Genomic DNA, 27,153 nt, shown 5'->3' with positions numbered 1-27,153 from the left:
ACAGTGATGTGTTTAAGAATCCTGCTCCACCCACCGGTTCCAGTCTCGCGTGGGACGCTGGGGGACGGCAGATGGGCAGTCTTTGCACTTGGTGGAGGGTGAAGTCCGAACAGGCGTGCTGGATGTTCAGCCACTAGGAACGCCTGGAGATTTTGTCTGGTGGGGAGCCGCCTGGCAGGGGACAGGGGGCCAAACTTCTTGTTTCCCCGGTGAGGTTGGGACGGCCCCGGTGAGATCGGGACGGCCCTAGTGAGGTCAGGACGCCCCGGTGAGGCTGAAACGGCCCCAGTGAGGCCGGGACGGCCCCGGTGAGGTCGGGATGCCCCCAGAAAGATCAAGACGGCCCTAGTGAGGTCGAGACTGCCCCGGTGAGGTCAGGGTGGCACCAGGGAGGTCGGGACGGCCCCGGTGAGGTCGGGATGACCCCAGTGAGGTTGTGACGGCCCCAGTGAGGTTGTGACGGCCCCGGTGAGGCCGAAACGGCCCGGGTGAGGTCGGAATGGCCCCGGTGAGGTCGAGACGGCCCCGGTGAGGTCGTGTCGGCTCCAGTGAGGTCGGGATGGCCCCGGTGAGGTTGAAACGGCCCCGGTGAGGTTGAAACGGCCCCGGTGTGGTCGGGACGGCCCCGGTGAGGTCAGGACGGCCCCGGTGAGGTTGAAACGGCCCCGGTGAGGTAGGGACGGCCCTGGTGAGGTTGAAATGGCCCCGGTGAGGTAGGGATGGCCCCGGTGAGGTTGGGACGGCCCCACTGAGGTTGAAACGGCCCCGGTGAGGTTGAAACGGCCCCGGTGAGGTCGGGACAGCCCCGGTGAGGTTGAAACGGTCCCGGTGAGGTCAGGACGGCCCCGGTGAGGTCGGGACGGCCCCGGTGAGGTTGAAACGGCCCCGGTAAGGTTGGGACGGCCCCAGTGAGGTCGGGACGGCCCTGGTGAGGTTGAAACGGCCCCGGTGAGGTCAGAACAGCCCCGGTGAGGTTGAATCGGCCCCAGTGAGGTCGGGACGGCCCTGGTGAGGTTGAAACGGTCCCGGTGAGGTCAGGATGGCCCTGGTGAGGTTAAAACGGCCCCGGTGAGGGCGGGACGGCCCCAGTGAGATTGAAACGGCCCCGGTGAGGTAGGGACAGCCCCAGTGAGGTTGCAATAGCCCCGGAGAGGCTGAGACGGCCCAGGTGAGGTTGGGACTGCTCCAGTGAGCTTGTGACAGATAATGGGGACCAGTATAGACTGATGAACAGGGGTAGATGCAGAGGCAGAGCAACATTGAACAGACTGTCAAACTACAGTGGGAAGCCTGGGGAGGGTTTTGGGGGGGATTAAGAGATCAACCGAAGGACTTATATGCATGCATATAAGAATAACCAATGGACACAAGACACTAGGGGGTAGGGACCGGGGGAATGTCAAGGTGGGGGGGGAGGAGACATGTGTAATACTCTTTGTAATACTTAAAGAAATAAAAATTATTAAAAAAAAAAAGAATCCTGCTCTTTTTCTTTCCTTTAATATGTAGCTATTTGAACAGACCACTGGTGTATAAGTAAGAAGAGTAACATATTAAAAATAACATAGCAATTAAAACCCAAAAAATGAGTTTATGTTATGTTTTTGGTTAATCTCAGGAACCTTTACTCTTAATGGCAGGACTCATTAGAGAGAGAAGGCTTTTTTTTCTTCATTCAATGTACAAATGAAGCTCTATTGCCCATTCGCCTGACTTTCATTTATTCTAGCCAGATCCAGTATTGTGCCTCCCTTTCCATGTTGGATCTCTTGGGAGAGCTAAAGAGTATATACCTCTTTTTACTCAACTCCTTTATTGCACCGGAGAAAGTGTGAACACAAGAAATGAAATATTTTATGGGGTGCCCTAGGGCATATTTTCATGTTTGAGATCAAGAGAACATTGAAACTCAATATGTTGTTTTCTAATATGGTGAAAGGTGGATATTTTTCTGTGTTTTACAGTTCAGAATTTAGGCCACCCATATTGGCTTACCTTGGCTCCAATGTATATTTGGTTTATAATTTTCTTCACCCAGCCTCACAAAGAAGAGCGATTTCTTTTCCCTGTATATCCACTTATATGTCTCTGTGGTGCTGTGGCCCTTTCTGCACTTCAGGTGAGTTTCAGGGAAATAGATATCTGCTTCATTCTGCTTCACTTTTTAAATTATTCCTAAAGTTTACAGGCAAATTACAAAATGCTTCCACTGAAGGTATTTAACCGTACATTAAGCCTGATACAGATCATGTTATTAAGGCTTTATGTAGTGCTCGCTTAGCTGTTGATTGTACTCTTTTTTTGCTGATTACATATTTGCAGTGTTGATTTGTGAGTTATTTGTCTCTGTTGCCAATAAGAATCCAAGTATTTTTAAATCATTGAATGGGCCTCCCATAGAATGGTGGTACCCCAGCAGAGCTAATAGAATGTCTGCTCTTCAACAGTGAGATCAGGATAAAACCTGTTCAGCTGTTTGAAATAATATCAGGCAGTTAAACCCAGTTTAGATCAATTCCCTGTTAGAATTAATCTTGAATATCTCTGTATTTATGGCCTCAGAAGCTTCCAGACTCTTTTTTGACCTCTGCTACCATTTGCAAGTGACAGGAAAGAATAATTAGGGTAAGAGGTTTTCTCTTTAACAGATTTATGGAGATATAATCACAAACCATACAGTTTACCCATTTAAAGCATACAATTCAGTGGTTTTTAGTATACCCACAAATATGTGTAACCATCCACACAGTCAGTTTTAGGACATTTTCATCACCTCAGAAACTGTACTCTTTAACTGTTGTCACCCCCCTTTCTCTTATCTCCCCAGCCCTAGCTACCATTCATCTATTTTGTATCTCTGTAGATTTGCCCAGTCTGGACATTTCATATTTTTAAAAAATAAATTATTAGCATTTAAAGAATTAAAGAAATATCCAAATGATTTTCCTATGAAGCTACTGAGATTTCATTCTTTTTAAAAAAATATATTTTATTTTTTACAGAGAGGAAGGGAGAGGGATAGAGAGTTAGAAACATCAATGAGAGAGAAACATCAATCAGCTGCCTCCTGCACACTCCCTACTGGGGATGTGTCTGCAACCAAGGTACATGCCCTTGACCGGAATCAAACCTGGGACCCTTGAGTCCGCAGGCTGATGCTCTATCCACTGAGCCAGACTGTTTAGGGCTGAAATTTCATTCTTGAGAAACCCTCTGGCCAGGCTGACCCTAAGATAGTCTTTATCTTAGAATTTGGAGTGGGTACCTCACTAAATGTTTGCAAGTTCTGAGACCCTTGATAGAACCTCTTTTGCTGCTTTTTCCATCTTTGTTTTGCTATGATGTCTTCTAATTGTGTATACTCTGCAAGGTATATCTTTTTTTAATAGTTTTCTTTCCTTCTAGAAATGCTACCACTTCGTGTTTCAGCGGTACCGCCTAGAGCATTACACTGTGACCTCAAATTGGCTGGCGTTAGGAACACTCTTCCTGTTTGGACTCTTATCCTTTTCTCGCTCTGTGGCCCTGTTCAGAGGTAGGTGTACTGAGAATGTCTTAATCCATACTCATGAGGCAATTCATCTTGGGTTTTGCTTAATGTGTGATTGTTAGTGCAACGCAGCTTGAGCTGGGAGGACTTTTCTATAGGGTGGCCTGTGGACTTAAATATTAAGACTGGGGTGTGTCTCTTTATTTTAGGATTGAAGAGAAAATTGAGAATTCCTTTTAGTGTGATTACCTGTAGTTCTTTTTCTCTATTCTTAGTGACTTTTTCCCCTTCAAAGGATACCTTTTCTTTTTAAAGGATGAATTAAGGAAGTTTTAAACTTAGGATTAGATTTGGGGCTCAATTCCTGATTTATATGTTTTCTTATAATCTTTAATTTCACATAGATTAAAATGGGACATCAACATGCATCATAAGTAAATATCGGAACCTCATGTTACTTACTCATCTTTGGCTTTCACAAGACTTTCAATTTTTTTCCTTCCAGGGTATCATGGGCCCCTTGATTTGTATCCAGAATTTTACCGAATTGCTACAGACCCAACCATCCACACTGTCCCAGAAGGCCGACCTGTTAACGTCTGTGTAGGAAAAGAGTGGTATCGGTTTCCTAGCAGCTTCCTTCTGCCCGATAAGTAAGTTGTTCTTTAATCCGAGTTTTAAATCAAAGAGTAAAATAGCAAATCTATGTCAATGTCTTTTTAATTTTTCTTTTTTGGGGGTATTTTTCACAAAAAGATTTTCTATTACCATCTCAGAGAGCTGTGGGACCTGCACTGTGCACCCATTGCCTCTGTTCAGGGGTCCGAATGCTGTGTTTGGTTGTGCACCCTGCCCTTAACCACAGAGCTCTGGGGAATTCTAAAACCACTTTGGGCCCTGGGCTCCTGCCAGTGGCTCTTCCTAAGGATTCATATTTAAATTTCTATAGGGATCTGATATGAATTCACTTCTAAAAGTGGTCTAGAAACTTTAGCAAGAAGAGTGTTTTTAGAGAAGAAATGTCATGTAACAACACTAGAAGGTTCCACCGGTGTATGGACACTAGGGGGAGCTGTGGTCAAGACAGCTGTGCCACTTTCCTTTAAGCTGTCTATTGTGATAGCATTAGGTTCTGGGATTCCTTGTATTTGCTTAATTTTGATGGAGAAGAGTCCTATTTGGGGAAAAGGGAAGTCAGGTTAAGAGTCATTTTCCTCCATTTGGGGACTGGTGTTATCTTGTGCTTGGTAAAGATCCTATTATCAGCCATTAATAATTAAATCAATACTTATTTTTTAAGTGTTGACTTTACCTTTAGTTATAAAATAGTTTCATAACTAAAGATATTTTTGAAGAATACTTAGGAACAAGTCCTTCTCCCATAGTGAGTTTTTACATTTCACTCTTTCCTCTATATACCCGATGAATTTGCTGTGATCTGGATAGGGGGTAATTGGCAATTAACTGGTGCTTCTCTGGTTGTTTGATGGTATGAACATTTGGTTACACAGTCATTGCTGAGAGCTGGTGAAATGGATTGAGAGACCTCTAGTTTAACATTTCTCAACGAGTTTGGACTGAATTGTGACCTCTGCCTCTATGCTCCAGGGTTGAGGTTTCAGTAGAAATATCTTTTTTTCCAAGTGAAATGAAATATTTTTACATGATTTGGAGGGGGGGGGCTTGTTTATTTCAAGAACATTAGCAATATGGGCCCTCTGTGTTTTTCTTATTATCCTTATTTGTGTTTCTGACAGTTGGCAACTTCAGTTCATTCCATCAGAGTTCAGGGGTCAGTTACCAAAACCTTTTGCGGAGGGACCACTGGCCACCCGGCTTGTTCCTACTGACATGAACGACCAGAACCTAGAGGAGCCATCCAGATATGTAAGGGGAACATTCTCTTTTTACTACTTTGAAAGGCTGTTGGCAAACATGTTAGAACGTTGATAAAATGGGAATTTCTTAGAAAGTGTTTTCTTTGAGGTGAGGGCTATAACAACTTTGTTGAGAAAAAATGAACAGTATCACTTTTATTTTTCAAATTACCACCTTTATTTTCTATGTAAGACATATAACTCAATATATTTTCTGAGCTGGGCTGGAAATTTTTATGTTGAATTTGACTTATCATTTTAAAACAGATTCTGAAACTCTTTTCATTCCTTGGTCCATTAAAATACTTGGTGGGGAACTTTCAAGTTATCAGTAGCCCTTTGACCTAACAAGTAGTATATCCTGGTTTTAGCAAATGGACAGTCAGTGAGGGCTATTTTCACAGCCCATCCATGGAGCAATGTCTCTCAGGACTGCATTCTTCTACCCACTCGTCTTCACTCGCTCTGAGATTCTATGTGGGTTTTATTTCAGTGTCTTTGAAAGATGACACCATTTGGTACCAGTAAAATCCTTGATTGCAGAAAAGGTGAGAGCAATAAAGATAGTACTCCTGGTTCCCAGAGTCAGTAAAATATTATTTTATAGAATTATTAGAAAGCACATTTTTGGGCAACATTGAACAATTTAAATGTCAAATACATTTTGTTTAGGTTTCTTATGTCGTATACTTGAAATGTGGAACACCAGGTCCCGGTTCCCTTCCGAAGCCACTGGCAGCCACATCTGGCCTTTGTCTCCTGGGCTGGGGCTGGTTAGACTTCCAAGGAGACCCTCAGGGCTTATGAGTGAGATTCTTATTGTGTGAGCGTTAGCTATAAGCTATGAAAGTGAACATCATAATGCACAAACTTGGTTTGGCCCCCTGAGAAGGTAAGATATGTACGCCCCTAAGTGGCTTGTATTGGAGTTTCCTTCTAATTTAAGCCTCCGATTCCTGTAACAACATCAGGTAGCCCTGGGCAGGGTAATCTGTTATTGGTCATTCTCATTTTAGCTGAGAGCAGGCTTTGATGTACAGGGGATCGCATCACCATGGGGACACTGGATACTTAAGAGTGGGAGAATACACTATAATGGGGAAGATATAAATTGAGTGATGTTTTAGGAAGAGCTAGCATAAGGTAGTCAAAAAGAGCATGGGCTTTGGAGTCTGGTCTGAGTTCAAATCCCAGTTCCGTTGCTTATCTTAGTGATCGTTGGCAAATTAGTTAACTTCTTTGTTTAACTAATTTCAGTTTCTATCTGGAAAATGGCAATAATGATACCTACTTTGGAAGATTATTATGAGATCAGATATTATATTTCTCTGATATATTTAGTATAGTGTTTGATACATTGATTTTCCCACAAATGTTCTTAATTAATGGCTTATGAAATGGATTAGATATAAAGGAACCACTTAAGAGGATTTAAAATCTGCCCGAATCTATCTCTCCTTCCTTACTTTTATTGTTCCCTCACCTGGTTTTTATTTCAGTCCGTCCAGGCTCATCTTTGCCTTTTAAGAGAATATAAAATGTTCACAAAGCTAGACTATATGTTCAACCATAAAAGAAATCTCGGTACACTTGAAATTAAGGAAATCATACACATTATGCTTATCTTTAAAAATATCAATAAAATTAGTTAATCTCTAGTTAGACTGATCAAGAGCAAAGACACAAACTACCAATATAAGAAGTTAAAGTGTGCCGAAACCGGTTTGGCTCAGTGGATAGAGCGTTGGCCTGCGGACTGAAAGGTCCCAGGTTCGATTCCGGTTAAGGGCATGTACCTGGGTTGCGGGCACATCCCCAGTGGGAGATGTGCAGGAGGCAGCTGATCGATGTTTCTCTCTCATCGATGTTTCTAACTATCTCTCTCCCTTCCTCTCTGTAAAAAATCAAGAAGTTAAAGTGGAAATATCATTATAGAACCTACAGGCATTTGTGTAATATTAAGAAAATATTATGGAATATGGCAGCCGCAGGATGGCAGAGAAGGCGAGAGTATGACCGAATAAAGAAGTGAGAGGGGCGTGTGTGGACGTGTGTGGTGTGTGTATGGGTGGGAGAGGGACAGATAGATATCTCAGGAGTCCCAGGGATTGGCAGATCGGGCTCGCCTAGACGGGAAGCCCTTGCTACCCCGCAGGCATCCCCGGGCCGGCTCGGCTTTGGCACGGAAATCATTGCCTTTTCTATTCCAATGACTTTGCTTATCTGAATGACCACACTTATCTTCCTTCTGATACTAGCAACACTCCCTTCTTCTCTGAAATCTTTCCCAACTATAAGTTCCATAGTGAGCAATCCTTCTTAAGTCCCTTAAATATTTACCTGCACAGCTCATTTGGCCATTTAATTCTGTTGTCTTATGTTATTGAAATATTTCTGATATGTATGTAATATCTTTCCCCATCAGATAGTAACTGCTATAAATAGAATCACTGTACCTTATTCTTTTTGTATTCACTACAGCATCTAGGATAGTGCTGTATATCTACTAGTTAGCCTATAGATAATTTCTTGCTTGAAGGATGAATGTTGATCATCGCTGGGCTAGTGATGTTGACTATAGTGATGTGAAGAAAGCTGACTATAAAATCTCCGGTGGCCTTGCGTATATTTCTTAGACTTTAGGCACTTGTTGTCTCTAGTTAGATCTTATTTCCATATTCTTTGCTGCCAGACACGGTTAAATTTGGTTAAGTGGCTCTATATTAGCTATACTCAAAAGGTGAAGTTTTTTTGGAATACTTATAGGAGTCACCAAAATGCTGGCTAATAAAAGCAGGGACAAACAACTCAGATATATCTGCTGAGTATACAGTGGCTATCATTGTGTTCATCCACCTTCCTGTTGAGAGTTTCCCTGCAGGGTTCTCTTTGAATTTTCCTGCAGGTGGGGGAATTGCCCTCCAGATCCAGTCCACTCACCTTTAACCCTTTGGAAAATAGAAGAGAGGTTTGATGGCTTATTGTGAATTCTACATGTACTATGATTAGGAATTCATTTGTTTTTAGTTAACTGTTTAAAAAGATATTTGTTGCCCAGGCTGGTGTCGCTCAGTTGGCTTGGCATCATCCCATGCACTGAAAGATTGCTGGTTTGGTTCCCTGCCAAGACACATGCCCAGGTTTCAGGCTCCATCCCCAATGAAGAAGGCAGCCAATCAATGTTTCTTACATCAATGTTTCTCTCTCTCCCTCTTCCTTCCTCTCTCTCTCTAAAAAAAAAAGAAAAATCAATAAAAAAATATATATTTTTAAAATATATTTTATTGATTTTTTACAGAGAGGAAGGGAGAGGGATAGAGAGTCAGAAACATTGATGAGAGAGAAACATCGATCAGCTGCCTCCTGCACATCCCCCACTGGGGATGCACCTGCATCAAGGTAAAAGCCCTTGACTGGAATCGAACCCAGGACCCTTCAGTCCGCAGGCCGACGCTCAATCCACTGAGCCAAACCAGTTAGGGCAATAAAAATATTTTTAAAAAAGGTTTTGGCCCTGGCTGGTGTGGCTCAGTGGATAGAGCGTCGGCCTGCGGACTGGAGGGTCCCGGGTTCGATTCCGGCCAAGGGCATGTACCTGGGTTGCGGGCACATCCCCAGTAGGGGGCGTGCAGGAGGCGGCTGATCGCTGTTTCTCTCCCATCGATGTTTCTAACTCTCTATCCCTCGCCCTTCCTCTCTGTAAAAAATCAATAAAATATTTAAAAAAAAAAAAAAAAAAGGTTTTGTTTTCCTCTCATGGTAATGGTAATATACATTTATTTATAAAATAATGAAAGCTGTCAATAAGAAAAGCAATCATCTATAATCTCATTAAATACATATTAAGCCATTAGCAGTTTGATGTTTTTCCTTCTACTTTTTTCTCCTATATACATATATAACATATTTATATTTAAACAAAAATCTCAACTATTTTTAAAAATAGTGCCGTATCCAGCTGGCATGGCTTAGTGGTTGAGCATCGACCTGTGAATCAGGAGGTCACTGTTCAATTCCCAGTCGGGGCACATGCCCAGGTTGTGGGCTCGATCCCCAGTGTGGGGTGTGCAGGAGGCAGTCGATCAACGATTCTCATCATTTATGTTTCTATCTCTCTCTAACCTCTCTCTTCCTCTTTTAAATAGTGCTGTAGTTTTTAAGAAATGGTGCCAGGATCAAGACTGTAATGGCTAAATAACTTTGCCCAACACAGAGGAAGCCATGCTGTACTACATTTATGCTTGTTACTTTGGGTATCAGTCCTGGTTTTTAAGTCTGGGTTCATTCAAAAAGGCAAAGTAATTATGTTATCTTTCTTTCCTGAGCATGCTAAATAGCAACATTATTTTTATCTGCCCTTTGTCTCTCAGTAATGGGAAAGCCAACCCTTCAGTGCTAAGTGATTTGGGTCTGTCTCCTGTTTCTAGTCTGACTGGTTAACATGTAAGACCTCCTTTATTTCCCTAGCCCCTTTACCTCTGAGTTTATCAGGAATTAGGAAGGAGTGTTTATAAAGGTTCTGTGGTTTCTACTGCATTGTTATAACTATACTAGAGGCCCAGTGCATGAAAATTGTGCACGGGTAGGGTCCCTAGCGGCTGCCGGCTGCTCGCCTTCCTTCGTCCATGCTGCCCCCTGGTGGTCAGCACATGTCATGGCGAGTGATCAAACCCCCGGTCAGTCAAACTCCCACTTTGCATATTATGCATATTAGGCTTTTATATATATTGGTTGCAGAAATAATTTTGCTTTTATATTCTTTCATGGCAAGTATTGAGTAGTTATTGAACATTCCATTATTGAGCAGGTAACATTTTTACACTGATACATGCCAAAATTTTCGGCCAGAATCAAGGTCTGAATTTAGAAGATACGTTTTATTGACCTTGCAAAAGACCTCAAGTTTGCTTGTGGAAGTGGTGTTGGAAGGCTTGCAGCTTGTGAACGAGTGAAAGGGTTCTTTGAAATATGACATAAAGTTATAATACCAAAAAGGATGGATGTGGCTCTTAATACACAGTGAACTGAAGAAGCTGGGAGGTCTTTGAGTTGTTTTTACATGCACTTTGCATATTCTCATGTTGAAGGGTTCAACTGTGTGCAGTTTTCTGGATTCACTCTGTTTTTCTTGTGGATAAAATGATAGATAAGCAAATGCATATATTGAATTGTGCTCAAATTGTTCCCTAATACATCAGTTGGCATTAGAACAAATTGCATTTTCAAAACGTGGTACAACAAAACTGACTATATATTCAGGCACAGCTTTCCATATCTTGTTCTTCCTTATCCTTTAAGTCCTTTTACCATTTAATCAGTGGAAAGAATTATGGACTTGGAAGAGAACTTAAGATATTATAAAATCTATGATCTCTTCATTTTATGGGTGAGGAACCTGAGTCTCAGAGAGGTTGTAACATGACAAAGGTTAGTCCTAGGATAAGAAGCTTGCTTTCAGAATTCCCCAATATTCTTTTCATATCTCCTCTGACTTCCGGAGCCACTCACAGTTTATATCATATGTTATGTCACTTGGATATATGTGCTCATGCCATGGTTAATCATTCTTTGATAACTGAATAGACCTTAAGGTGCCAAACGTTACTTTTTTTAAAAGTTACTTTACAGCCCTAACCGGTTTGGCTCAGTGGATGGAGCGTCAACCTGCGGACTGAAAGGTCCCAGCTTCAATTCCGGTCAAGGGCATGTACCTTGGTTGCGGGGCACATCCCCAGTAGGAGGTGTGCAGGAAACAGCTGATCAATGTTTCTCTCTCATCGATGCTTCTAACTCTCTATCCCTCTCCCTTCCTCTCTGTAAAAAATCAATAAAATACATTTTTTAAAAAGTTACTTTACATTTCTAGAGCTCTGATATATATATATATATATGCCAGGTACTATATGTAATAATTATTTTCTTCATCAATTAATAAAAATGATCAGGATCCACTCCCTTTTTTTTCTCTCTCTCTTTTAATGCTTTCTCCTATCCTTTTTATAAGTCCTTATTGGAGGAGAAAATAAATTGCTCTATAGTTTTACTAATTGTTCTCAGCCTTGAGTATCAAAGCAGCAGATTCAAATTGCTATAATATGTGCAGTAAAATAAGATTGGAATTCACTAAGAATGTAAGTGAATGCTATTCAAAATGCTTCTTTGAAATAATTCCCTAGTATCTATTGTGTTTCCATTTAGAAATCAAATCATGTTCCCATGATGTTCCACTGAATGACCAAAAACTTTTACCTGTAAGTTTACATTGTTACCGTGATGTAAATTTTTACTTGTGAATTTAAAGATTTCATTGACAAATATATGTTTAGCAAGGCTAAATAGGAGAGAGTAAAACTATAAGACAGTCTGTGCTACTTTTTAAAATGTAATTGGACTATATATAAAAAAAGAAATGAAAAGCCAGGAAAATAGTTGAAATCTTCTCTATCAAATGTTTCCTCCTAGGCCCAAGTGTTCTATTTCAGAAAAAGGAAATACCATAGGAGAAAACTGATGGCCAGAAAAATGATGTAGTGGCAAGAGCACTGGGTTGGGAGTCAGGAGAACCTGTGATTCTTTAAGCGAATTGAGTGAAGTGTGTTTTCTTATATGACTTTGTGAGCTTCCAAGACCCTTAAAATAGCTTTATATCTGTCTTCAATGTACTGTAATTACACCTGAAATCCAGTTGCAGTGTTTAGATTTTATCTTATTTCATTACCTGTTTTCTAATCAAATATTTTATGGTGGCAAAGCTTATTTTGAGACATGATTGCTGGGCCATGGGACCTAATGACCAGAGGTGGAAGTCTAAATGCTGCTTCTGTCCCAAAGAGATGGGCGTCTTTTAGGTGAGCACTGTGCTGTGTCATGCTCCCTGAGTGTGGTGTTGATGTTGGAGAGCTGAGAAGATATCACTGCACAGTCCTGGCCGGGCAGAATCTCTGTAACAGCTGGTGAGGAACACCTGCACGAATATTCATTACTGCCCCACTCCCCTTGCCCTACTCCTCTCCCAATAAAATGTTCACCTTTGAGTATTGATGTATTGACCTCTGTAGCAGGCCTTTCTTTTGTTTTTTAGAATGTGTTTTTTTTATTTACCTCTGAGGTGATATAAAATTGTCATCCTTAACAGACATTTATTGATGAGATGTAAACAGTGTTTTGTCGGTGATCAAAGTAGTTTGAATTTCCCCACCGCTGCCTTTTTTCTTGTGGTTTGGAGGTGCTGATTTGTTCTCCAGAGCTTCTAGTGGGCTGTTAGAAACTGAAAAAAGTCACATTTCTTTCAAAATGAGTCCTAAATGCCTGTATTTTACACCATGGCATATTTTTAGCTTCGACAGCTGGTTGATATGTAGCCTGTGACTAATGAAATGAAACACATTTTTGTTTCATGATCATGTGTTAATGTTACCCTACAATTTTGTTATTTTTGATGTAAGAAAGCAATTAAATCTGAAGATGTAAAAAATGAGCTCTTTGGTTACGCTTTAAGGCAGATTTAATCAAGTCTTTTGAATTGTAGATGAGGTGGTTATGGCATGTGGTCTCTGAGTTTGCACTGTGAGATGTTGATAAAACTGAGAGAAGAAACTTTTCTTTCTGACTCTGACTCTTCGACCGAAGGGGCAGTAGTCACTTTGTGTTACCAGGGAGTCAAACAGAAATGTCAAACTAAAGATAGTCACAGTAAAACAGTATATTTAGCATTATCAGATTTTGTGAGGAAAAATTTGTATCTGTAGAGAAAAAAGCCTGGAACATATGCTAACAGGTTAATGGTGGTTTTCTTTGGATGGTAAGATTATTGTTGACTTTTAAAATGCATTTTTAAGGTCATATTTTACTTTCATTATTAAAAAAAAAATAACCACAATAAGGGCTACAAATAGCAAATCTTTGAAACGATCAAGAAGCCTTTGGTGTGCTTTGCAAACTACACTGAGCATGCTGCCATTGACCTCTGGTTTCCTGTCTTTGAGGACAAGAACTTCAACTTTAAATTGGGAGATAGAATCTCTGTTATTTCAGTCATATCTAAGCCTACTTTTGCTGCTCTTTCTGCAAACTAGATCTAGATTGTTTCAAATAAATGAATGTGGCTTACCTACCAAGCTATGAGGAAAATTTGTTTTTAAACCTAGAAGTAAAAGAGGATGTTGCTGTGGCAAATAGACTATTCAGGAGAGGAGTTTAAGAATTAAATGAAAATTTAAATAAAGTTAAATAATTTGCCTGTTGTTGAGGTTTGGACAAAAGGCCTGTCTACCCAGTAAGTGTGCCAGAAACGACCTGTTGGCAGGGGCATTCCCAGCAGTGCTGAGTTGCTGGCTTAAAAAGACAGTGATCTGTATATTCTGTCAGCACAGTATCATTTACCTCCAGTCTTTGGGCCTCTTTTATTCTTAATCATTTTTAAATGTTTCTGTTTCTGTTCTTTTGTTGGTTTATCCATCCACCCATTCATTTAAAGTCAGGAACTTTTTATTGGTCCTGGCTATGTGCTGAAAATACAAAGGTAGCAAAAAGCATAGTCTCCAGTCATTTAAGAAAAGTCTCTAGCAAGAAAAATAATCATGGCAAAAATAAGGGAATTGGGGCCAGGCTGGCATGGCCCAGTGGTTGAGCATCACAACCTATGAACCAGGAGGTCAAGGTTTGATTCCCGGCCAGGGCACAGGCCTGGGTTGCAGGCTCGATCCCCAATATGGGGCGTGCAGGAGGCAGCCATCAATGATTCTCTATCATCATTGATGTTTCTATCTCTCCCTCTCCCTTCCTCTCTGAAATCAATAAAAATATATAAAAAATGGAATTGGGAGAAATAGAAACAATGTAGGAAAATGAAAAAAAATTTTAAACTTTTATAATTAATGTTCTCTGATAGGACAAAAAAAAAAGTTTGGAACCATAAGACAAAAACATATGCTTTGAAAGGGAACAATTGGAAAATAAGAGCTCCTAGAAATTAATAATAAGATAATGTAGATTTAAAAAAATTAATAGAATGATTAGAGGATAAAGTTGAGGAAATCTTCCATACCATAATAATACAAAAACAAAGAGGTAGAAAATAGGAAAAGGAGAAAGGATCAGAGGAATCAGCATCTAGCTAATAGGAGGTTCAGAAGGAGAGAACAAATGAAATGGAGGAGAGAAAATGCCAGGCTGTGTAAAACTTCCCCAGAACGAAGGACACCACTTTTCAGATTGGAGGAGCCCACAAAGTGTGTACGATCCATGAGAAATGATGCGTACCAAGATGTACCAAATACCAAGAGCAGTTCGTGTGTATTATTATTTCATCATTGAAAAACCAAAAAGTACCAGGAGAAAAAGCTGGAATAGTTGCCGCTAGGAAGTGGGACCAGGGAATAAGGAGGGTGCTGCTATTTTTCATAATAAACTTCTTATATTGTGTAAGTTTTGAACTATGGAAATATATTCTTATGATAAACCTAAACATAAATTTAGAAAGGGACACGAATCTTGCCCTCAGAGTCCCGTAGGAGCAGCAGTTCTAAAATACTCAGGAGTGTAGTGAGTGCCAGCTACGCTGTGGGGGCACCGAGGAAATGGGAAGGGCTCTCCGACGCTCAGTTTGGGGACAGCTTCACATAGGTGGTGGCATAGGATCTGGGTGTTGGAGGAGGATTAAGAGTTCTCTGGCAGAGGAAGCGGAAATTCACATTCCTGTCAAAGGGAAGCACATGCACAAAGGCTTGAAGTAGGGAAGAACATTGGGTATTTACGGGAAAATAAATGGTTTGAGGTTTCTAGATTTTAGTTAATTGGGCAGAACATTTTTCAATTCTTTCCTATTTCATTTCTTCTAATATATTTATGTATGTGACCATGTTCTTTGCTAAGTTATACCTTAAGGACAAGGGTGTCTTTAATCGTTGAAACCTCCACAGTACTTAATATAGGGCTTATACAGAGCAGAAGTTTTTAAAATTTTTAACTAAAATAGCCCTTCATTTACTCTTCTCGAACTCAAGAGAGGCCCCCCCAAACCCTGATAATAGTGGAAATTTAGACTGATTAGGACTAAGCTCTATCATTCTTCAAGGTCTAGATATATTGCAGTTAGAGTACTAGGTTCCAAGCTCCTGGAGCACGGGGCTCATGCCCTCCATCCCATCACCCACATGGCCCAGCACTGGACAGACAGCAATTGAGTGAAACCTTTCAGTCTTCAGAAACAGATCCCAGACGAAAAGAAATACTTACCTCTCCTGCTTCCTCTTGTTTTAATTTGATCCTTAAATTACCCAACGCCCTGGTATCTGTAGCTATCTCTGCCTACCATTACTAGGGGATAGAACTAGATAGGTTTATGTTACCTACCAAGATGCCAACCCACTAAAAACGTTCATATTATTTATTGCCTTAATATCACAGCATTAACTACAAGATGGGTTAGCAATTTATTTTTTAGAAAACAATATTGATATCTCTTTTGATTGATCTTTTTCTATTTTTCTTCAAGTCTCATCAGCATGTTCAGTCTTCTCAATTTCAACTCTCATTTTCAAGGGTTTTCATGAGGATTTCATGTGAGTTTTGCTATTTAGTTTATATTATTTGAGTTTGTTTTGAGAAATACATACCCTTTTATTACAGACACAAGCTATCCAGTTTTAGTTACACATACCATCCCCCTAAATCTTGAGCTCCTTGATGCCTTTTTTAATTTTTATTTTAAAAACTTTTTATTTTGAGACCCTGGCCAGATAGCTTATGTTAGTCAGAGTATCATCCTGATATGCCAAGGTTACAGGTTCAATACATGGTCAGGGCACATACAAAAATCAACCGATGAATGCATAAATTAGTGGAACAACAAATTGATATCTCTCTCTCCTTCCCTCTCTCTTTATATTATCATAAGGAAAAAACCAACTTTTTATTTTGAAAAAAAGGTTCACAAGAAGTTACAAAGATAGTACAGAGGTTACATGTACTCTTCATCCAGTTTCTCCCAATGTAACTATAGTTAATTCCAAAACCAGGAAATTGACATTAGTATAATTCAATTATACTTTCCCACGGTTACAGCCTCGACACCCCCCCACCCCTTGCTCCTTTGGCCACAGCTCTGCAGAGCACAGGCCTGGCCCGCCTGTCTCTGCAGGACCCCCTCCTAAGGCCATTTTATCACATGTATAGACTTATGGAACCGCCACTGCAATGAAGGTGCAGAACTTTCCATCACCACAGAGATCTCTTTGTGCTACTCCTTTAGCGTTACACCCACCTTCAGCACCCCTAATGCTTGGGAACCACTAATTTGTTCTCCATGTCTATAATTCCATTATTCCAAGATTTCTTATAAATAGAATTATATAGTGTGTTACTTTTGAGATTGTGTTTTCCTTCAGCATAATGCCCTTGAGATATATACAAGTTTTGTGATCAATAGTTTGTTCCTTTCTATTTCTGAGTTGTTTTCCATGTTATACAATTTGGGATAAATACCACAGTAGGCTTAACCATTCACTTATTGAAAGACAATTTGGCTCTTACAAATAAAGCTGTTATAAGTCTTTTGTGTGGATATACCTTTTCTTTTCTCTGAAATAAATATCCAGGAATGTAATTGTTGATAGTAATATGATAGGTATATGTCTAATTTTTTTAAGAAACTGCCAAACTGTTTTCCAAATGGCTGTACCATCAAGCAAAGTGTAGCTATCTTAACCCTCTTTACCATCCTTTTTATAATAGTTTTAAATATATCATCCTATATAATAAAAGCCTAATATGTAAATTACCCCCTCAACTGGGAGTTTGACCAGGGGGTAGGGTTGGCTGGCCAACCGCCTGCGCCCCCCCCTCCCCCAGCTGGCCCCGCCCCAGCAGGCAGCCAGGGGAAGTGAGGCCACAGGCAGCAGCTGGCAGCTGCTAGGGACCCTACTCATGCATGAATTTCATGCACTGGGCCTCTAATCTACACTAATAAAAGACAAACATGCAAATTGACCTTACCCTCACTATGCCTTAAGCCATGCCCACCAGCCAGTCAGAGCAACTATATGTAAATTAACCCAACCAAGATGGCAGCTGGCAGCCACGGAGCTGGAGTGAGCAGGAGGCTTGGTTGCCCCAATGATGGAGGAAGCCAAGCTTCCAGGCCAGCTGCTGCCTCCTCTCTAGGCAACAAAGTTTCAATTATAGAAGGTAAATAAACCCCAGACACCTGCTTCCAGTCGCCATGGCCACAGAGCTGAAGCAAATAAAAATAAAAAGGAAAGGCTGGGAGCTTCGGTTAACGGGAGGCTTGGTCAGTCTGAAAACAGCCATCAGCCCCTCACCTAGGCTGGCCAGGCACCCCAGTGGGGACCCCCACCCTAAAAGGGGTGTGGCAGCCTGAAAATGGCCCTCAGCCCCTCACCCAGGCTGGCCAAACCCCCATGGGGTGAGGGTCCCCACTGGAGGGCTTGACCAGCCTGCAAACAGCCATCAGACCCTCACCCAGGCTAGACAGGCACCCCAGCGGGACCCCCACTCTGATCCAGGACACCCTTCAGGGCAAACCAGTGGCCCCAACCCGTGCACCAGGCCTCTATTCTATATAATAAAAGGGTAATATGCAAATTGACCCTAACAGCAGAACAACTAGGAATGGCTGCTCACTATGACACACACTGACCACCAGGAGGCAGATGCTCGATGCAGGAGCTGCCCCCTGGTGGTCAGTGCGCTCCCACAGGGGGAGCTCTGCTCAGCCACAAGCCAGGCTGATGGCTGCCAGCTCAGCGGTGGTGGGAGCCTCTCCTGCCTCCTCAGCAGCACTAAGGATGTCCAACTGCAGTTTAGGTCTGCTCCCTGCTGGCAAATGGACATCCCCTGAGGGCTCCCGGGCTGCCAGAGGGATGTCTGACTGCCAGCTTGGGCCCAATCCCCCAGGGAGCCGGCCTAAGCCAGCAGGTGTACATCCTCCGAGGGGTCCCAGACTGCAAGAGGGCATAGGCGGGCTGAGCGACCCCCCACCCCCCCCCGAGTGCACAAATTTTTGTGCACCGGGCCTCTAGTCTATATATATTGACAACTACATCATAATGTGTTATAATTCTTACTTTAACATTTAAACTTAATTTAGAAAACTCGAGAAAGAAAATCTATTGTTTTTATCCATATCCTTACTTTTTTATTGTTCTTTCTCTCTTCCTAATGTTCCATGATTCCTTCTTGTATTATTTTCTTTCTATTTCAAAAATTCTTATAGCCATTCTTTCAGGGTAGGCCTGCTAGCAACAAATTTTCTTTCATCTGAGATTGTCTTAATTTCCCCTTCATTCCTAAAGAATTATTTTCTTCTGGATATGGAGTTCTAGGTTGACAGTTCTTTTCTTTCAGCACTTGAAAAATATTGTGTCCCTTCCTCTGGCCTCCATGCTTTTTGATGAGAACTCTGCTGTCATCCTAAATGTTTTTCCCTTATAGGCAAGGTGTCATTTTTCTCTTGCTGCTTTCAGGATATATATATATTTTTTGTCTTTAGTTTTCAAAAGTTGAATTATAATACATATTGGAATGAATTTCTTTGAGTTCAGCCTGCTTGGGGTTCACTCAGCTTCTTGATTCCATAAGTTGAAGTGTCTTGCCAAATTTGGGGAGCTTTCAGCCACTATTTCAGCCCTGCCCTCTCTCTCTCGCTTCCTGGGACTCAATGACATGAATGTTAGATCTTTTGTTTCCTTTTGTTACCGTTCCACCAGCCTCCTTCAATATTTTTCCAGTTCTTTTTCTTTATGTTATTCAGGTTGTGTAATTTTATTAATGTTTTCCAGTTCACTGATTCTTTCCTCTGATACCTGCTTTCTGCTGTTGAGCACATCTGCTGAGTGTTTTTATTTCAGTTCTGACCTTTTCATTTCTAAAATTTCCATTTGGCTCTTCTCATATTTCTTTGCTGAGATTTTCTGTTTTTTTGTTTGAAGCATGTTTGTAATTGCTCATTGAAGTGTTTTTTTTTTTATCATGGTTGCTTTAAAATCTTTGTTAGATAATTCTAATATTTCTATCCTCTCTGTTGGCATCTGTTTGTTATCATTTGTCAGGCAAGTTGAGATCCTCCTGGTTCTTGCTATGATGAGTGAGGTTTCATTGAAACCTGGACATTCTGGGTATTATGTTATTAGACTCTGGATCTTATTAAGTCTTTCTGCTTTAGCTGACCTCTCTAATCCTACATGGGTGGGGGAAAGGGAGGGTTTCCTTGTGACTGCCAGATGGGAATGGAAGTCCAGATTCCTCACGGGCCTCCACTGATACCCAAGGGTGGACAGGGATGTTTGTTACAGCTGGGTGGCAGCAGGAGTTCACCACTAGGCTCTATTGATATCACCTTGACTGAGATGAGCAGCAGGGTGCCTTGTTACTGCTCTCCATGTAGCCTCCACTGATACCATGGTGGGGTGTGACCTCATTACCACTGGACAGTAGTGAAAGTCCTGATTCCCCAGTAGGCCTTCTCTGACACCACCTCAGCATGCAGTACGAAGGGTGCCTCATTGCTGCCAGGTAGAGTGGAAGTCCAGGCTTCCTGTGTGGTTCCCAGTGATGCCATGGGTGGTAGATGGAGGAGGCTTGTTACTGCCCAGCAGGGTTGAAAGTCCTGGTTCCTACTCCGTCTTTTCTGACACTGTCCAGGCCAGTGGGAGGGGCCCTGCATTACAGCCTGGTGAAGGTGGAAGTCTAGGCTTTCCATTGGACATTTACTCACAGAGCTGTGAGTGGGATGACAGTTTTTTTGATGTGTGTGTAGAGGGTGTTTTTAGCTGGTGTATTAGTAAGAATTCTTCAGAGCAACAGGCCAATAGAATGTGTGTGTGCGTTTGTGTGTGTACACACACATATGAGAAGGAAGAGATTGATTAATTTTAAGGGACTGATTCACACATCTGAAGGGCATTTAAGTCTGAAATCTGCAGGGAAGGTTGGCAGGCTGAAGACCCAGGTAACAACTGATGTTGCAGCTTGAGTCCAAAGGCAGTCTGGAGGCAGAATTTTCTCTTCCTCAGGTGATCTCACTCTTCTTCTCTTAAGGTCTTCAACTGATTATATGAGGCCCATCCACATCATGAAGAGTAATCTGCTTTATACAGTTTACTGATTTAAATGTTAATCTCATCTAAAGATACCTGCCTAGGCCTGGTGTGGCTCAGTGGTTGAGTGTCAACCTATGAACCAGGAGGTCATTGTTTGATTCCCAGTCAGGGCACATGCTGGGGTTATGAGTTCGATCCCCAGTGTGGAGTGTGCAGGAGGCAGCCGATCAATGATTCTCTCTCATCATTGATGTTTCTATCTCTCTCCTTCTCCCTTCCTCTCTGAAGTCAATAAAAATATATTGAAAATAAACAAACAAATAAATGAATAAATAAAAATACCTTCACAGCAACATCTAGTCTGGTGTTTAACCAAATATCTGGGCATTGTGGCCTAGCTAAATTGATATAATATTAATTATCTCTGCTGAAATGATTATTGTCTAAAAATATTGATCCTTGGTTTGTGAAGGTCCTAGCTGGTCAGCCTTCTTTCCTCTACCTTTTAGAGTCATCTTATGTTTGTTTCAGAGATAATATTCAGGGTTTTTAGCTGGACTTAGCAGGATGAGGACGGAAAAGTGCCTGCTCTTGACTTTTATGTCTTGCTTTCTTTTAATATATCAGATTAAATGCTTCATTGATATTTGAGGCCATAGGTTTTTATTTCTAAACCTCTTCTCTGTATTATCATGAAAATTATTTCATTTTTCCTTCTGTGTGTGTGTGTGTGTGTGTGTGTGTGTGTTTAATATTGTATCTTTTAGCCTAGAGAGTCTCATTTTATGATTTTCATCTGGATGGTTTATTTTTATCCCCTTTCAGATTTTACTTTAAATTATTTTTATTTAGTTGGAAGTTTCTCTAAGCATGTTCACTCTGGTCTTGGGATACATTTGGATCCTTGCCAGTCCATCCTATCTAATAAAAGAGAAACATGGTAATTAGCGTACGACCACTACCCTTCCCATTGGCTAATCAGGGCGATATGCAAATTAACTGCCAGCCAAGATGGCGGCCGGCAGCCAGGCAGCTGGAAGCGAACATGAGGCTTGCTTGCTTCAGTGACGGAGGACTCCAACGTTCCCCGCCTGCCTCTGCTGGCCTCTGAGCTGCAACTCTAAGCAGCTATGTTACAAATATAGAAGCTAAACAAAACCCCAGAAACCTGCTTTAGTTGCCGGGCTTCAGCCAGCAGGATCGCAAAATTGTTTCAAATACAGAAGGTAAACAAAGGCCAGAAACCTGCTTTCAGCAGCGGAGGCCTAAGAGCTAGAGCCTCAGACCTAAAGCTGGCCCAGAATAAAAAAGAAAAAAGAAAAAAAGGAGCGGTTGCGAGCTTCCGTCACCCTCCAGCCTGAAAACAGCTCTCAGCCCCTCACCCAGACTGGCCAGGCACCCCAGTGGGGACCCTAACCCTGAAGAGTGTGTGACCAGCTGCAAACAGCCATCATCCCCTCACCCAGGCTGGCCAGGCACCCCAGTGGGGACCCCTACCCTGAAGAGTGTGTGACCAGCTGCAAACAGCCATCATCCCCTCATCCAGGCTGGCCAGGCACCCCAGTGGGAACCCCCACCCTGATCCAGGACACCCTTCAGGACACACCAGCCGGCCCCCACCCATGCACCAGGCCTCTATCCTATATAGTAAAAGGGTATTATGCCTCCCAGCACCAGGATCAGCGGAGCCGGGAGGCCTCCTGGCACCAGGATCAGCATGACAGGGGGCAGCGCCCAAACCCCCTGATCGCCCTGTGGCTCTGTGTGTGACACGGGGCGGGGCCACAACCTCCCTATCCGCCCTGCTCTGTTTGTGACAGGGGAAGGCGCCCCAACCCCCTGATCAGCCCTGCTCTGTGCCTGATATGGGGGAGCTCCCCAACTCCCTGATTGGCCCTGCTCTGTGTGTGACAGGGTGCTGTGCCCCAACCCCCCAACCCCCACGGGCCCTGCTCTGTGTGTGACGGGGTAGAGCCATAACCTCCCCATCGGCCCTGCCCTGACTGTGAGAGTGGCGGTGCCCCAACCCCCTGATCGGCCCTGCTCTGTGGGTAATAGAGGGCAGCACCGCAACCCCCCCACCCCACGGGCCCTGCTCTGTGTGTGATGGGGTAGAGCCATAACCTCCCCATCGGCCCTGCACTGAGTGTGACAGTGGCGGTGCCCCAACCCCCTGATTGGCCCTGCTCTGTGGGTGATAGAGGGCAGCGCCCCAACCCCCTGATCCGCCCTGCTCTGTGTGTGACAGGGGGCAGTGCCCCAACTCCCCTATTGGCCCTACTCTGTGAGTGACAGGGGGGAGCTCCCCAACCCCCTGATCGACCCTGCTCTGTGCGTGACAGGGTATGGAGCCCCAACCCCCCTGATGGGCCCTGCTCTGTGTGTGACGGGGTGGCGCCACAACCTCCCCATCAACCCTGCCTTGAGTGTGACAGGGGGCGGTGCCCCAAACCCCCAATCGGCCCTACCCTGAGCGTGACTGAGGGTGGCATTGCAACCTCCCGATCCGTCCTGCTCTGTGCATGACAGGGGGTGGCGCCCCAACTCCCCAATCGGCCCTGCTCTGAGCCCAACCAGGGGCTGCACCTAGGGATTGGGCCTGCCCTCTGCCACCCGGGAGCAGGGCTAAGCCAGCAGGTCGTTATCTCCCGAGGGGTCCCAGACTGCGAGAGGGCACAGGCCTGGCTGAGGGACCCCCCCCCCCCCCCCCCCCGAGTGCACAAATTTTTGTGCACCAGGCCTCTAGTAAGATATAATCCAGAAAAACAGTCCTAAGATTTGACACTATTGTTTATACTCTACTGCTCACTTTTATTACCTTTCTCTTACAAAGTTCCAACCTTTAACTTGAAAAAGAAAAGGAAATACCAGTTCTTTGCTTCAAAGACATTCCGTTTCCTACCTTAGACCTCAAAATAACTTGAGAGACTTTCTTCTGTCATTTGTTTCTAAGGTGAATTGTCAGTGTTTAGTGTTTGGCAGATTTGTGTTTAGTTGGTTCCCTACCAAGTTTAATATATTGAGGGGAGATGGAATACTTTTCTTCTAGCTATTTCAGGTCTGTTTTTACACAGATGCTTCTCCACTCCCCAGTCGGGGTCATTTATATAAACTCTGATTCAAAGCCTGGGAGCCACAGCCTGCCTCACGTAATTTAGCCTCTTCCACTAGCCTGTCTGTTTCACTTACACCTGTGAGTCTTTACAAAGGTAGTTTGCTATTCCAATAATGCCGTTCTTTTCTGCTATCTTTCCTCCAGGTAGTCTATCAAACCACTTTTCAGACTAAAGATCTTGTTTTCTATGGGAGTTCCCTGCAGATTGAGCAAAGGAGAGCTACTGATATTTTTATTTTTTTTACTACAACACAATTTTCCCATGCCCAATCTCCCAATAATTATGCACTATCCATTTCCCTTAAAAAAGCCCAATTAGCTCAGCCAGTGTAGCGTCGACCCAGGAACCAAGAGGCCACTGGTTCGATTCCCAGCCAGGGTATATGCTAGGGTTTCGGACTTGATCCCCAATAGGGGGCATGCAGGAGGCAGCTGATCGATGATGTTTTTCTTTCATCGCTGTTTCTATCTCTCTATCTCTCCCCCGTCCTCTCTCTCTAAAAAAATCAACAAAAACATATTTTTTAAGAAGTCCAATTAATTTTTTAAAAAATCCATACTCTTACCACATGTAAGATAACCAACCCTCAATTACCTATGTTAATAAATGAAATAGTACACAAATAACCCCTACTCCTGAATACATTTTTCTTTTAATACTTTAATATGGAATATTTTGGGATTTTGCAGAATTTCAAATAAGTTAACAAAGTTACCCATTGAAACCCAACATAAGATTCATCAGAAAATTAGTCACCTTCTTCAATCCATTTCCATAGGTTGATGCAAATAGTAACCAGGGTAGAGCTTCATCTACTGAATTTATACTTTTTTGAGTGATGAGAATAACTGTGGAAGGTTTGACTTTAAAAATCATTCTCTCTTCCTGCCTGACTGGGGTGGCTCAGTGGTTGAGCATTGACCCATGAACCAGAAGGTCACGGTTTGATTCCTGGTCAGGGCACATGCCTGGGTTGTGGGCTGGATCCCCAGTAGGGGGCATGCAGGAGGCAGTCAATTGATGATTCTCTCTCATTATTGATGTTTCTATCTTTCTCTCCCCCTCTCTCTCTGAAATCAATAAAAACATATAAAATATTTAAAAAATCATTCTCTCTTCTTGTACCACAAAATATGTACCAGAAACTGGTCATAATGTCAATTGACTGATTAAGTAGAGAAAATTATAATAGCAAAAGATTTTGTGAGCATGTTTTGCCTACTCTGGATGATCAAAAATTAATTTCCTGTTACTTTGTGTTTATACTTTGGCATAATTGCTTTATTTTATTGGGTAAATGCCACTTAAAATTTATTCATCTGGTATTGTCATCTTTGGTAGTAAGCTCCTTAAAGGGCAGGTATCTACTAGTTATATGTCTGTCTGCTTCTGGTTCTTTTTTAAGTTATAATGAAAATATAATAACTTTAAAGAAAAAATTTGACAAAACAGTTTATAGCTTTTTGTACACATGGTTTGACTTAACTGTAAAGCACAAATACGGTCACTGGGAAGCTGAGCGATTCAGAGAAGCTAAGGGGAGTGGCGCGGAGCTGCTGCAGGGAACCCTAAAAACCTTGACCTGCAGCAAACTCGGTCTGAAAGCTAATATTTAAAAATGACCACACCAAACAAGACACCTCCTGGTGCTGACCCTCAGCAGGTGGGAAGAACTGGAGCAGTATGGGAAATTGGGTCACAAGTTGTTTGGTCACTCTCGTCTTGCAAACCAGGATTTGGAGTAGATCAATTATGAGGTGACAATCTAGAAACTTACTGGCAAGCAGATGGCTCCCAGCCTCATTTAGTGAACATCCAATTCAGAAGAAAAACAATGGTGAAAACATTATGTATTTATGTGGACTACAAATCTGATAAAAGCTATAGTACAAGCAAGATCTCAGTCAGAGTAGGAAATAATTCCCACAACCTTCAAGAAATTCGGCAACTTGAACTTGTGGAACCAAGTGGCTGGATTCACGTTCCTTTAACTCATAACCATAAGAAACCAACTCCCACATTCATAATACAGATTGCTGTGCTAGCCAATCACCAAAATGGAAGAGACACTCACACGAGACAAATTAAAATATATACACCAGTGGAAGAGAGCTCCATTCATAAATTTCCTAGATGTACAACTATTGATTTCATGAGGCATCGTTCAATAAGGTGACCTGGAAACAGAACAAAAGTCGTTTAACATATCTTTGTTTTCTCTGGTCATCAAATAAGTAAATAAACAAACAAATAAAAACAAGGTAGAAATACTCTGAAAGTTATGTGATTTATTTTTCTTTTGTTTCCTAATTTTGTACTTAATAAGCTTTTCTTAATGATGATAGTGATAGTGACTTTAGTTCTAAAAATGAATGAATTTTATTTTGTATTATAGATGTATTCTTAAACTATTTTATATAAACTGGTATTTTGAAAATCAAAATTGTAAAAGAAACCCTGAATTTGCTGTTGTAAGACAACAGAAATTAAGCAATCTCCCATGATTTCTCAGTTTTCTACATATGCATTTTGTATACTGTAGTTTTATTTATATTGAAATATATGTTTAAGAACTGAGAGCTGTAGATTTAGCTTCTCTGTGTGGCAATACTGGCATCCTGTATGTTCACTTCCATGTACTGATTTAACAAGGAAGGTAGATAGCTTCCATTTATTTGACACTTCGATCAATTGGATGTGGCTTACGGGAGCCCCAGGTTGAAAGCATGACAAGATTGCATTCAGGGTCAGTGAGAGACCAATGATTAGTGATGTCTAACAGGAGCAGTAGGAAGGGAAACAACTAAGTTTTCAGTGTGTCACCACCCAACCTCAGGATAGGTCTATGTAATGATTCTAGGCTCTCCGGGTCAGACATGTGACTTGTTCTCAAATCATGCATTTTACATTGTTAAAACACTTGGAAATGAAGAAGCTCTGTAAAAATTTAACATTTTTCAGGCATGCAAACCCACACAATTTCTCTAACCTTTTCTATATTTAATAGTGTCAGAATAACAATGATAATATCTGTGCTTTAAATAGCTCCTTGAAATCAGCAAGTTCATAGAACCGAATGATCTTATTTTCTTTTACCTTTGCCATTTTAGACAAATATGTATATTCAACAGTGTTCAGTGCTACAACTAAGACAGACTTTCTAATTGCCCACATCTCAGCACTATAAAAAGGCAGTTTCTGTATTTACCTCTAGTTCAGGGATGTGTATGTGGTATCACATCTAATGATGAGCAGCAGTAGCTTTGAGAAAAGGAGAATCAGCAATGTGAATTATATTTACAATTGTGATGAAATTATTTTCTCTACAATGAGAGAGATTTTAGTGGTTTGCAGTCCAAACTCTTTGGAGAGATGGTAAAACCTCTGAAGTTGGGTTAAGTGACTTCCCTTAATCATCGAGCTAGAACTAGAGGCAGAGTATTTAGAGATCCTATATTTTTTAATGAGTTTATTATTATTTTTTGTTGTTGTTAATCCTCATTGGAGGATTTTTTCCCCATTGATTTTTCTTTTAAGAGGGAATGAAAGGGGTGGGAGAGAGAAACAGATGTGAGAGAGACACAAAATTGGTTGCTTCCTGTGGGCCAGAG

General features: G+C 42.0%; 1 protein-coding gene and 1 pseudogene across 10 annotated transcripts in view; both read left to right on the top strand.

The window, feature by feature from the left end:
• ALG9 (ALG9 alpha-1,2-mannosyltransferase) overlaps positions 1–27,153 on the top strand; it is a 108,253-nt gene that overhangs the window by 46,119 nt on the left and 34,981 nt on the right. For 6 of the 10 annotated variants that reach the window (XR_004970300.1, XR_004970299.1, XM_036324324.1 and 3 more), the window contains 4 exons: positions 1,965–2,119; positions 3,406–3,535; positions 3,996–4,143; positions 5,248–5,377. Coding sequence is in view for 8 of the 10 variants with exons in the window: in XM_036324324.1 (XP_036180217.1) it covers positions 1,965–2,119; positions 3,406–3,535; positions 3,996–4,143; positions 5,248–5,377 (563 nt within the window). In the remaining 2 variants the exon portion in view is untranslated. Of the gene's footprint in view, positions 1–1,964; positions 2,120–3,405; positions 3,536–3,995; positions 4,144–5,247; positions 5,378–11,565; positions 11,619–12,119; positions 12,373–15,862; positions 15,930–27,153 lie in introns of those variants that run through there. The other 4 variants (XM_036324328.1, XM_036324330.1, XM_036324327.1 and 1 more) reach the window with 4 other exon arrangements.
• On the top strand, positions 25,031–25,718 carry LOC118664334 (annotated as a pseudogene).

This window comes from Myotis myotis, unplaced genomic scaffold (assembly GCF_014108235.1).
Source record: "Myotis myotis isolate mMyoMyo1 unplaced genomic scaffold, mMyoMyo1.p scaffold_m19_p_10, whole genome shotgun sequence".
Lineage (NCBI taxonomy): Eukaryota > Metazoa > Chordata > Mammalia > Chiroptera > Vespertilionidae > Myotis > Myotis myotis.
This window is presented reverse-complemented; position numbering and strand designations above follow the sequence as displayed.